Source organism: Enoplosus armatus, chromosome 2 (assembly GCF_043641665.1).
Source record: "Enoplosus armatus isolate fEnoArm2 chromosome 2, fEnoArm2.hap1, whole genome shotgun sequence".
Classification (NCBI taxonomy): domain Eukaryota; kingdom Metazoa; phylum Chordata; class Actinopteri; order Centrarchiformes; family Enoplosidae; genus Enoplosus; species Enoplosus armatus.
In genome coordinates, this window is record NC_092181.1 from 17,280,201 (window position 1) to 17,293,364 (window position 13,164).

Here is a 13,164-nt window from a genome sequence, read left to right on the forward strand (position 1 = left end):
CATCATGTTATGTTGATCAGAAAAATTGACTTCCAGAGTCTTTATTTGAAGTGGTCCTGTCACACCTAAAAATGCAATTGTCCACAGTCTGATTGTGTGAAAACTGTATTTTAGGTTCTTTAATGCCGTTGTGCAGTTAGAAAGATTTTCGCTTGTCATTGTTGGTTAACAGAATAGCGTTTTTATGTGACTGCAAAATCAATTTTAGTCATGTCTCAGTCTTTTTCAAATCAATTTCAATTCATCATTGGGACCACTTTGAGGGGAAAACTTGAAACATAATTGCAGTGACTTTATGATGACTTTCAATAATCTGACCCCATCAGGGAAAACGTTTTTTCCCCCCAGTTAAATGGTTGTTTAAATGAAATACATAATACTAGTCCACCCTGTAATCAACATTTAGTACTGTATGTCTTCATTTTAGACGATTCTATCATATCATTTAACACCCGGCCTTTTGTCTGTGTGCCAAATATTAACATGCTGTCCACACCTTCAGGATGTGAAATATTCTCTTAAGTTATTTTGTGTATGGGAGGCTTCATTCTTCAGATGTATTTTGTTCATAGCCTTTAAACATTTGAGTTTTACATGTTGTATTCAACTCTGTTGCCTACAAACATTTCAAACCACTGCACCATTGAGTAATATCCACTTATATACCATTTTAACCTCACTACCCTACTGAGGTTTGAGAATGTAACCTCTGCACCATAAGATTTATTTTTCCGTGCCGTTTTTTTCTAGCCTCTGTATTGTCGTAATGGGTGTATATATAGTTGACTTTGGGCTGGAATATTTCCTCTTGAATTCGTCAGCGATATTTTATACATAAATGGCCTTTATTGTCAGATCTGTATTTTCATGATGATGTCTGTGAATAACTCTGTTTATGAGCCTTTGTAAGAAATGGCTGTAATTTCTTTATTCTGCATTTGAAATGTAACATGTAAAAAGGAAAGGTCAGGATGTTTAACTCAGAACTGCGGCTTCATTCTCTTCTTTCACTATTATGATTGGGAAACACTTCATGTAACCTTGAGTTGAAATCACGTAAAACTTGCATTCAGGGTCATATTTTTACAGGAATGTATTGTTTTAGGCACTTCCATCAACACAGCCTCAAAAAGAAAAGATGCCACTTGGAATGACATCAAACTTTCTCCTGCTCATGTAAGCAGTAAGAACAAGACTGAGACTCTTGTTGCTAGCGGCTCTATGATGCTGTACTTAGGGACAGTGGTGCTCGGAGCTAAATGCTAACGTTAGCATGCTAACATGCTGATATTTAGCAATTATAATGTTTACCATGTTCAATGTTAGCATGTTAACATTAGCTAATTAGCACTAAACACAAAGTACAGCTGAGGCTGATGGGGGATGTCATTAGTTGGTAAACAAGTTTCAATTTTGACCTTATGATGGTGCTGGATGAAAAGTAAGGGGATCCCCAAAGCTATTACAGTTCATCCTGAAGTGGACATGACTGTCACTCTCAAATTCCATGATAGTCCTGATAATCCATCCAATGGGTGTTGACATATTTCAGTCTGGATATTTCACCCCTAGAGCCATGATACTAGCATGGCTAAAACGCAAACAGTTCAGAAACCGAAACTTAAAGGAATAGTGATCTAAATAAAGGTCATTATAAATATACAGTAAGTTAATTTGTATAAATGTTTCATAGTAATAATTTAAGCTATCACTGCATAACTACACAAAAGAAACAGACAGTTCTTGGTATGTTTCATCATTTATTGTTCAAAGAATATTTGGTAAAAAACTAATGCTCAACTCTGCATATGTATTATAAATAATTGCTAATAATACACAAGAACCTTTTAAATGTCAATAAGTTCAAAGAAAAATCAAATATGTAACAAACGTGAAAAATGTACTTCTCTTCATAATCAAACAATAGAAGGTGGGTTTACATGAATGTTTTGACTATGGACATGATCACTGTTGGGCATTCATGATAGTGAAAGCAGACATAGTGATTGCAGTAAATGATAGGAGTTTTAGCAGCATTGTGTATAAAGCGAAGGAAAATATTGTCGATTAACCAGATCACCTGAGTTTTTGTAAAGTACACAAACCCTTATCATCATCATAACACATAGCTAATACATATTTTATTAAAATATACGCCAAATACACAAACACAAAGCAGTATAATAATATAATAATAATATCGTACTTGAGTGCAGAACACCTAAAGACTTCAACGCGTCATCTGTGTAGTCTAATTTAAAACAAAATACTGCTACTGTCAGTACATTAAATTACGTAGCCCTCCAAAGGAAACTGCTTATAATAAAACACGGCATTACCACCTTTTCAAGTAAATAGTTTACATAAATATGGTCATAAAAAAGGGCAAATAGTGGATTCAGTGAAAATGACTGGCAGGAACAATATTCACCTTTATAAAAATGTAAACCATATTCATGCCTAACACTAATATATCTGATTTAATGTTCATTTGGGGTCAGAAACAAAACCATCTCATGTATACAATTCATACAGCGTAACAGTGCAGACGCTGGGATATGGGTCATTTTGTTTGGAGCCTGAGGCCTGGAAACCCCTTGAGGCTATAAATACAGAGTGATTCATGCGTTCCTGCAGCACGGCAAGCATCAGGAGCTGACTGGCAGATAGAGACACAATGAGAGCCACTTGGTGGCTAAAGGAAAGCTCAATTATTCGTGGAAGTGTAAAAAGCTTGTCGGAAGTCTACTAAAAATGTCCTCGCCTACTGGATGAAGACAGGTGATGTCAGAGTGTACTCTCATAGGTGACTGGAGTTTCATCGTCGTCCTCGCCTCCTGCTGCAGAGCCTAGAAAAGACAGAGAGGAGACAGAAGAAAAAAAAGTCCTGAGAAAAGCTTCAGTACCAGACTGATTACATGCTATAGATTCTCTAGTGAACAAACAGAAGTTAAAGACTACTGCACAACCATGCGTTGCACTTTTGCACTGTGGTTAATCCAGTGTTCTTACACTGTAACAGCAACAATGCCACTGTTGTGTGGATGTAAAAGACATGTATGAATGAATGAAAGGGTAAACAGAAGCACGCTAGAGGTATGCAAATCCTTGTCTGACTGGACGCATCTATAATAAGGGTGAAGTGGGGAAAAGCTTTGCAGGAAAAGGTATTCACTACTCAAAACACACGACTACGAGGCGAGGTGTTGAGCTTGAATTGTTGAATGTAGGACTTTACCTACCTAAGAAGAAAGCTGATAAATTGGGTTTGACTCGCTCACCACAGGAGTTCTTTGGTTTTTGTAGAAGGTGAGGTCCAGTGAGCCCTATGATGAGAGCTCCTACAGGGGCAGTGAGGAGGATGCCCAGCACAGCCACAGTCAGCACATCCATGCCATACTTCTGCAACTGCTTGTCGTCCTTTGTCCTGGCCATGTCTAAAGCCGTGGAGCCTATAGCTGCCTGATGAAGAAAAGGACACTAGTGTTTCCTCTTTACTCACTCACAAATGACATACACCATCAACATGAGAGGAAAAACATTTGAGTGTCTGTATTTCTATTCCCCAAAAAAATGACTAAACTGAGCACAAATTAAAACTCTCAGAAAGGTGAGTATACCGCTGACAAATATTTCAGCGCTGACTTACCTGCACTGTGGCTTTGGGCATCCACGCTAGGGCTATGAACAGCTTTTCCTTCAAGTTAAAGCCCGCGCACAACACACAGACAAAGGTGAACAGGATCCGAACCAGCAGGGCAATGAGCAGAGTGGCTATACCCAGACCTAAACAAATAGACAAGAGTCATACAGAAGGTGTTACACTATATTGGTACTGACATATATAAACTGTGGGCAAGGAGGTGCACAGTTGTGTTGAAAAATAAAAAAAAACACAGGCCGGCTGAGTGGTGCTTATATAAGAACCTACTTACACTATACACTACTTACTACATACACCTATATCATTTCAGTCATTTTATAGTATAAAAAAAATACAAGGAAATAAAACTAAGAGACTTCCTAAGGATCATGTATATACTTTTCATATATACTTTGAATTTCTTTTGTAAAAAATCTATTCTTAAAAGTAGCTATCTGTAATTTTGAAGCCATGTATTTCATGAAAGACAACTTTTGTTACTGCATAAACTGGACAGTAGAACAATTTTAAGTACAGTGGGTGTGTTCATGTAATTTCTACTATGTTTTTGACCAGAAATGCATGCGCAATGCTAGCATAGCATAGAGCCAACTGGAGAAGGGACTGGAGCCGTATGAACACATTTTTAAAAAGGACGGACAGCCTGCAAGGATAGTCTGTGAGTGCTAACACCGACTCAGGTTTTAATATTTACTGGACACAGACAGAGAGCTAAAACTCTCCAGGGTTTTTTTTGGCTATGCAAATATATTTACATTCATACAGCCACATTTGAATTTCTCACAGTGATAACAGCCACCTCACTGTGTTATTGTGATGCATGTGTGTCTGTGTGTGTGTGTGTGTGTGTGTGTGTGTGTGTGTGTGGTTATCTCACCAACTGTGAATCCCTCCAACTCAGAGACTCGAATCTCTGCTCCTATTAGTCCGAAGAGAAGAGGCTGAAAAATGTCCCACGCCCATCCCACCACTTCCTCCACACGTGCCTTAACAGACAAACAAACAGAGCACACAGAAATGTTTAGGATGGTTATCTTGCAGCAGTGTAGACATTAAATTACTAATGTATTGTTGAAGAACTTATTGTACAAGCTAGTAGGTTGGTAACTAGTATGCTTCAATAATTAATTATGAAATATACTTTTCTGCTGAGTTAAGCTCTAAAGCATGCACATATTACCTTTTCTGACCCCCAGCCGATGCCAGCCAGGAATGCCAACACCAGGGTGCAGAGGCCTCCGGAGCCAGGAAACCCAGCTACACCGCTGCCGAACACGGCAAAGACGGACAGACCCAGCACCAAGAAGGATCGCTTCATTACTATGTGTTTCTAGGTGAAAAAGATAGTCAATGATTAAATAAAGAATATGATACTATAGTGAAATCTATAAATACAAAATGCTCCATGTAACACTAGTAAGGCATCAGCAGATATTAGGTAGTTGATGACATCTGTTATCGAAGGAAATTCTTGACCCACAAAAATCTCTTCCATTATATTATACTTTCCCACTTAGATGAATCCAAAATATTCTCATTAAAAGGCTTCAGGGTTTATCATTTTAAACCAGAAGTGAAACACTTCACTGACTTTTCTTTCTTCACAAAGCATTTGTTGGCTTGGTTCATGCACAGTCTGTGGTGTCAAGTGGTGCAAGGATGACTAAGCAATAGTGAAACTAGCTAATATCATGGTGATGCTGTGAGAGCACGCCCACCTGGTCAGCGCTAGGGAAGTACTGGACGAGGAAGCCAAGAAGAATCCCGGCAACCATCCCGCCACCCACCTCCAGCACACCTCTCAGGAGGTTGTACCAAGTGGAGCCTAGAGGGATCAGCAGAGACGATTAATAGAATACAATTAACCAACTGTCCTAAAAATATGTATATAATGACAATGTAGCTAGGTAAACATTGGCAGTATTATTTAGTGTTTTAAATGCAGGTTAGTATCGCCCTACAGAGGCTCTACATTGTGGTATCCTGGAGTCATGAGATACAAAATGCACTGCGACTTGGCACTAGAGTAAACAGTGCACTCACACCCTCTGCTGAGCTCCTGACAAACTACAGATGGAAGCTGCTTATTTCATGAGCTTCTCAGGGCTGACCTTCACTGCAGTACTCTAAACATGCTGCCACTCCCCTGGGGTTTAACGTGGTGTTGTATTTCAAGAAAAAAACATTGAATTCAGCGCTTATTTTCTTTCACCTCTCCAACACACACACACACACAGACATTCACAGGTTACCTGTGGCGAAGGCCATTCCCAAGCATGTGGTGAATCCTGTGATGGCGAGGATGTCGTCAAAGCTGCCTGCAGCCATCAGCAGGGTGGGGATGCCCTGCTCCACCCCGTAACCGTCCTTCTGCAGCAGCAGCATGGAGGGAACCACCACTGCTGGAGACACAGCGCCCATCACAAAGCTGTGGAGGAGATGGATTGTTTATTAATCTACATGCTCCAACAGAGACGAAATAGATGCCTTTGGAAACCTGCTGGAGAGATGCATGATATATAGTTTATACTGCAGCTGAGATACCAGGCCCGAATCTGATGCAATAATATTGATTCTTTAACGATGGTCATTTTATTGCGCTGCAAACATAGTCAAAATGTTTTAATTCTGAAATATCCTATCATTAAAATTCTGTTATCCATCTCAAAAAAGAATGAACAGAAAATGACGACACTGTTTTATGCCAACACTAATCTTCAGCCTCAAAAATTGACATTTAAGTTGGCCAGTACAAAAATATTTGTATTGGCCCCCATTCACCCTTCAAACACTGATAAGCAATGCATGCAGAGGGTGAAGAGGCCATCGGTGTAGAAAGCCTGATATCCAAAGCTCCATTTCAACTGCTGACGGCACACGAATGCTGACGAGGCAGAAATATAAAAGAGGCACATATTTTTTTATGTTAAATTAATAAATTGAATAAATCATCCGATTGATTCATCTTGTCAGTAGTCCTATCGCCCACCCTAATGGACATCAAACAAAAACCATTATGTGTGAGTGGATAAGAGGCTGTAATGTGATCTCATGACTCTCGGGAGTGTTTTCTATTCTCTGCTTCATGGGAGCATGTTCCATGTAGGTGAAGTGTGTATAGTGTTAGTCTAACCTATCTTTGTCATCAAAGTTCAGCCTTCCATATCTTATTTCTAATGCTATACGTTAATTATAAGTTAATATAACTTGTCTCCTTGCTTGGTGCCTTTTTTTCTGTGATTAGTTTTTTCATCTCAAAGCTTCCCTGGATTTACTACATACACAAACTGATTAAGCCTCTGCACTTGTTTTATAAGAAATATAATTTCAAATTAAAATGGTATCTGTTTGGCCTTGTGGTTAAGGCTCACACTGTCCCTGTTCAATTCCCTCTGGGGCCCTTTGTCACATGTCTCAGCCGTCTTTCCCCTACATTACTGTCTGCATCATCACTGTCAAAATAAGAAAGAAATTGCAAAAGATAACGTTGAAATTGGAATTGTAAATATATTTGGTTCTTACTGGTTTGTAAAACAATGGAACATGTTCCTAGACATACTGTAACAATAACACAGAGCTTGTCATTAAGTAGAAAACAGACAGTGGAGACAGAGAGGGAGAGCAAGTAGTGTTGTATTTACCCAAGGATGAAGCCCCACACCCAGGGCAGGTCCATGAGGAAGTGAGAGATCAGAGCTGTGGTGCAAGCCTCTATGATGCAGGGCCCAGCAGCCACACGAACACACACGGACTTTAGTTTCCTCAGAGCCTGACAACACAGACACATACATCATTCAAGGTGTTCGTTGTTCTTTTATAATTTGATTCATCTCTCTCTGTTTGACCACTTCTTGAAATCCCTGTTTCTGTGGATGATGTTCTTTTAAATCTGTATTCTCTGTGATTCACTACCTTTGCACATATATTGTATGGTATTGTATTTTGTGAAGCACCTTTTGTGAACCACTTTGGTTTCAAAAGGCGCTACAGAAATAAAGTGTGTTATTGTTGTTATTATTATTATTATTATTATAAATCATTGATTGTTATAAGGAGATTAAGAGAGGAATAACAAGTGTAGTGATGTGTGGGAGAAGTGAATGAAACATCTGAACACTGACAGAGAAAATGACTGGCTGCTAACCAATTAAGCCATTTTTTTAAATAAAAATACCAAGCATTAGCTGGTTACATCTTTGGGCTACTTTGGGCTCTGGTAAGCTCTCACTGAGATTTCTCATTACTTTTGAGAATTTGTAGAATGAATGGTTAAACAGTATTTTAAAAAATAATCAACAACACTGATAATGGTTTCCAGCTCTAGTAGAGGGACGTCATATGCACAGAGATAAGGTTAGTATATAATTATCATTTCTCTCTAAACATTTCTGTGTGCAGATATTAAGCTTCAACAGTGGAGTACGTGGCATACCGTGGGATCCAACCCCAGACCCGCTCTGGCCAGAATGACAGACAGAGCGACGTTCCTCAGTGATGCGGACCATTTGAAGTCAATGTACACGCCGTCTGTTATCACTGGGATGTTTCTCAGCAGGAAGCCCATCAGCAACATACCTGCAACACAGCAGAGGGTGTGAGAGAGGAAAGACGATCCTTCAGGGCCGTCTTTCACACAGATACAGAAGAAAAGTAAAGATCACCTGTTGCTTTTTGAACTTACGCTGCTCCTGATGGACACTGAGACTTACTGTGAGACTGTCAAGTTTCTAAAATATCATAACCTTCTCTGAAGTGATCTGCCAATTCTTATGTTCAAAACAAGCAACATGACAGAGTATTACATTACAATGTTACACCACATTATCAAGAAAGGTGAAAATGATGCTAAATTCAAGATCTTTATGACTATGGCTATAGATGTGTTCTCAAATTGTTTTTTTTGTTTTTTTGGTGAAAGAGAGACCAGCGATAAACTGCAACAAGAATACATAAAGAGCAAATATTTAAAACTGTTATTTGAGTGGCGACAAGGACCACAGTCTTCAACTATTGTTATTGTACTGTTCTCTCATCATACAGCAAACATTTAAAAATACAGAAAACGCAGGAAAATTATGTTCAGAGAGAAACAAAGTCAGAGATCTCTCTTAGTTGAACTTCAAACTACCTTTTGATGTTATTTGCCAATAAGGAGTGGCTCCAGCTTCCTTGATTTTTATCTTGTTAGGGGTGTAGCTGGTGGCTTACGATTTCCATTTCCAGATTCATATCACCAGGATTTCACGTTATATTGCATTTTAAATAATGCTAAAATAGCTAAAAGAAAATAATTTACACTATCTTCTGATCAATGCTGTGATTTATTACAAGCCAGCATTAATGATGTAAAATAAAACAGTAGATGGCATCCATCCCCTTTGTGTAAACACGGTTTACTTAACCAGAGTCTAACCAAGACTCACATCTCTTATATTTTATAATCAGTGACCACATGTCTTAAACGAAACAGTCTTTTTTCCCCAACATCTTTTGATGATAGCAGGATCACTGACATGCATTTTCAAGCTAACAGGGCCATAATCATGTAGGCTAACAATACAACAAATAAAAGCAAAACACAAAATGACACAACAGACAAAGTACTACAAAATACCAACAGAATCCAGAGCGTCAGCAGTTAATGTCAACTTGACTGAGAACGGAACAAGTGAGTAACATGATTGTACAGTTAATCAGAAACTCCCTTTTGACCCTATGTTCTTTTTTTTTTGTCAATGACAAAGGTGAAATGAATCAGTCAGTAAATTCCTGTGTTATACGTCACCAAATGAATACTTCCATGACTTAAATATGTGTAATACTCATTACACATTAAGCTGCTGGACAGGCACTTCACCTGTAAATGATTCCTAAGTGGAGAGCAGTGGTCATTAAAAAGAACTTGCACTAATACTGACATTAATCAGCTATAGCAAATACAATTCTTTGTACTGTACATACAAAATACTCAGTTTAGGGCTGTTACCTGTTTATAGGTATTAATATTATAATTTGCTTGTCTTAGAAATACTCCCTTGTCAAATAAGCAGCATTAATACTGACACTGAAAGACGATGTACTATGTTACTAAATATCACCCTGGTGGAGGCATCTGTATAACCACATATGAAATAAAGGCTTGTATAAACACACCAGCGCATAAAGTATTACCACTAAATCCTCGGCCTTACCAAGGAGCGGTGGGAAAGGTGGAAGTTTAGGCAGATGGATGAGAGCCACCAATTTGCCACCGATGAGCGCACAGATGAAGAGGATCGTGATGCCAAACAGGTTGCCCCCAGGAAGACATTCATCCTCTGTGATAGACCACACCACTCCAAAGAGGACAGCTGCCAAAAGGACTGGAGAGGACACAGGAGACGGACATTAGATGATTATGACACTGAGAGCAATAAAGTGTTACAAATGAGCGGGGTGATGAACACATCAATACATGTATTTTTGTTGTGTTAATTAATAATAATAATAATAATAATTGTCAACCTCTCAAACCTCTTCAAAAGTAACTACTTGAATAAATAGGGCTCATTGTTGATTGACTGCCTATCTCTGTGAATGTGTTTAGTAATATGAAGTATTTGTGTCTGTGTGTGTATATACATTTACTTATCTACAACATTGCTGAATTTGTCAGATAGTTTTGGTTTACAAGATACTCATGTCATCTGCAGTTTTTGGATCTTGTCATGCAACAAATTTCCTAGGTATTAACTACAACTAGAGACACCCCCTCTTGCTTACCTTTAGTGATGAGAGAAGCCAGAAGGCCTCTTGGTGGACATGGGCAAAATCTGCGGAGTAAGGGGCAGCAAACCACTGGCGGGTCTGTGTTGGTGCCAGCGTCCACCACAGGGTTTCGAGGAATAAAATAGGTGGTCTCCTCTGTGATATTTGGGCTGGAGCAGCGTCGTACCACCACCTGGATCTGGTTCACACTTAGGTGCTGGAGGAGAAGGATCAGAATATGCACAAGAACAGGTCAGCGATGACAAGCAGCTGACCAGTCATAAATGGGACACGTTACACAGAACACCAGATCTACGATGTCACACTGAGACAAATAAGAATGCCTTGCTTATGGAAAGATGGGGAACCTGGTAGATGTCCCTGTAGCCTCTTTAATTGCCAAACCCTTATTAAGTGCCGTGCCCTATCAGTGTTGTTGACACAGAGGTACGTCATACCAGCAGATTACAGGCTACTGTTTCAAGGCAAATAATAAAGTGAAGATATGAACTTGCCCTGGAAGCTGATAACTGTGACTCCCAGAACACCCTCTTTGTCATATTGCTAAGGTGGGCACAAGTTTTGAATTTGCTTCTGGCTACATTTTAATTAATTCTCGCATTAGAATTACAGCAACAAATGGTGAACACATCATCTGAGGCGAACAATTAACATTACAAGGTTAGAGAACAGAATATCAAAACATGTTAGAATTATAACAACACAGCAGACTAATGCGAGAGACAAAGAAGCAGAGCCACATGACAGCAACTACGTCAGTCATATGTACCTTAAAATGTCTTATTTAGTGAACATAAAAAAACACAAAGGCTGTGTCATTTGAGAACTTGGTCTTATCAAGAATCAATATTTGTTAACAGGCTTTCCGTTTTGTCTGGGCAGTAAAAACTGAATATAACTAGGTTACACCAGAGTTAACAGTAAGAGATAAAATACTATACCTCCACATGGTTTGCTGCAGGCAAAGCAATTCTGTCCAGCAGTGGGCTGGGTACAGGACTGGGTGCTGGACTGGGTGCTGGGCTAGGTGCTGGGCTAGGTGCTGGACTGGGCGCGGGGATCGGCTCCGGGGTAGCAGGCTTGGGCTGAGTGTCCTCCATGGCAACTGGCTACAGTACTTCTGGTCCACTCACTTCTCTATCACAGTACATCAAGCAGAGGGGTGGGGTTGGCCATGGATGGGCTGGTCTTTCACTTCTGCTTCTGTATGTCCAGCTCTGACCACAGGCTCCTATTCATACAACACGGTTTTATCAATAGAAAAACAAATTATTGTTTACTTAATAATGGAGAACAGTGGTGTTGGTACAGGTGTCGAAATTGGCATGGCATGAAATGATAAGTTTAATCTCACACACACAGGGCTGTTTTGTTTGGTTTGACAGATATTGTACTGGGTCTGACCAACAGAGGTGTTATAGGTCTAAATGACTTTCTATGTCTATGCAGCTAATTTGTAGCTACATGCTGGCTACTGTGTGCTGGTGGCTCTGTTGACTTAACATGTGAACATGGCGCACAAATAAAGTAATTCAGCTGTAACTCATTACAATGGGCAAATACTAACGTTATACTCTTAATAGCTTTAGTTCAAGCTATGTTATAGACAAAGGTTGACAAGTACTTTACATTAAACTAACGCTACTACAATGTTTTGACAGTTGCTTATGGCAACAGACGTTGGTTAATCCAATCGTGAACAGACAACACTAATCAATCCTTACAGCTCGACCATATGGCACATCTAGTTAGCTAGCGTTAGCTCAAGTACGTTACTGCGGATGCTATGGCAAATAGGTTAGAGTTAACTAGCAACAGTGCCAACAACAATCCTCTCCAACTGGCATCGGTAGCCATCTAGCTAGCCAGCTAAGCAAAGCAAAGTAAAGTAAATGTTAAAAGTTGGATTGTCTTGGCGTTTGGTTCTGTGTACACACGCGTGTAGAGACAGAGGCAACTGAAATCATAGCTTCATAATTACCTAGTGAAGAGGTAAATCCACGCCTCACGATAAACCATGACAATGGACCCGTTATCGGACAACAGCGTGCTCCCTCAGTGGCGGCAGCTAACTGACGCTCGTAGCAACACATTTCCACATATTAGTTAAAATACTAGCTTGTCATTTAACTGGGGGCTGTGCTACAAAGCGACGTTTGGTTGGAGATAGCGCCGGAATGTTTCACAAATTACCGAACGTCAACGTTTAACGCGTCCGCTATGGACCAACTAACGCTGAGTTGACCCGGCCACCGACAACATCTGAGTTTGGTAAATAAAATAATGCTCAATTTGACTTTCTACTCTCACAAATATCGGTATAATCATCAAATTTCGCGGAGAGACGGGAGCCGTGTCCGATATTGGGTTCCTTCCGAGTAGCTGGCTGTGTGCTTCCTACCAACAACTGTCAGTGAACTCCCCACCTATCACGGTAGCCAGGGAGCGACACTCCTGACCCCTCTAACGGGCTCCCCTAAATACATAATAGCGTTATTAAAGAAAAAGCAGCTCACCTCATATCGTAAACATTGTCATCGCTTGTCAGTGGCAGCGTTTCTGGCAGCCCTGTGGCAGATACACCAGCTGGGAAATGGGAATCAGGCGGATTAGTGATGTCCGATGAACTATGTACCGCGCACAGGAGTGCTTGGCTGGGGGGGGGGGGGGTTAACTGGAAAAGTCAGTCAAGGATATTGGTGTAGACGTTTTAATAGAAGTTTAAACATTAT

At 39.9% G+C, this 13,164-nt stretch overlaps 1 protein-coding gene across 1 annotated transcript; it reads right to left on the reverse strand.

The window, feature by feature from the left end:
* Positions 1-2,787: 2,787 nt before the first annotated feature.
* On the reverse strand, positions 2,788-11,532 carry LOC139295367 (sodium/hydrogen exchanger 9B2). The gene is made up of 12 exons (XM_070917556.1): positions 11,374-11,532; positions 10,427-10,628; positions 9,856-10,026; positions 8,097-8,239; positions 7,306-7,433; positions 5,917-6,092; positions 5,383-5,489; positions 4,845-4,994; positions 4,542-4,650; positions 3,650-3,786; positions 3,243-3,462; positions 2,788-2,849 (listed from the first exon to the last, which is right to left on the reverse strand). The coding sequence occupies exons 1-12, from the start codon at positions 11,530-11,532 to the stop codon at positions 2,788-2,790; spliced, it is 1,764 nt and encodes a 587-aa protein (XP_070773657.1).
* Between the last annotated feature and the right edge of the window lie 1,632 nt (positions 11,533-13,164).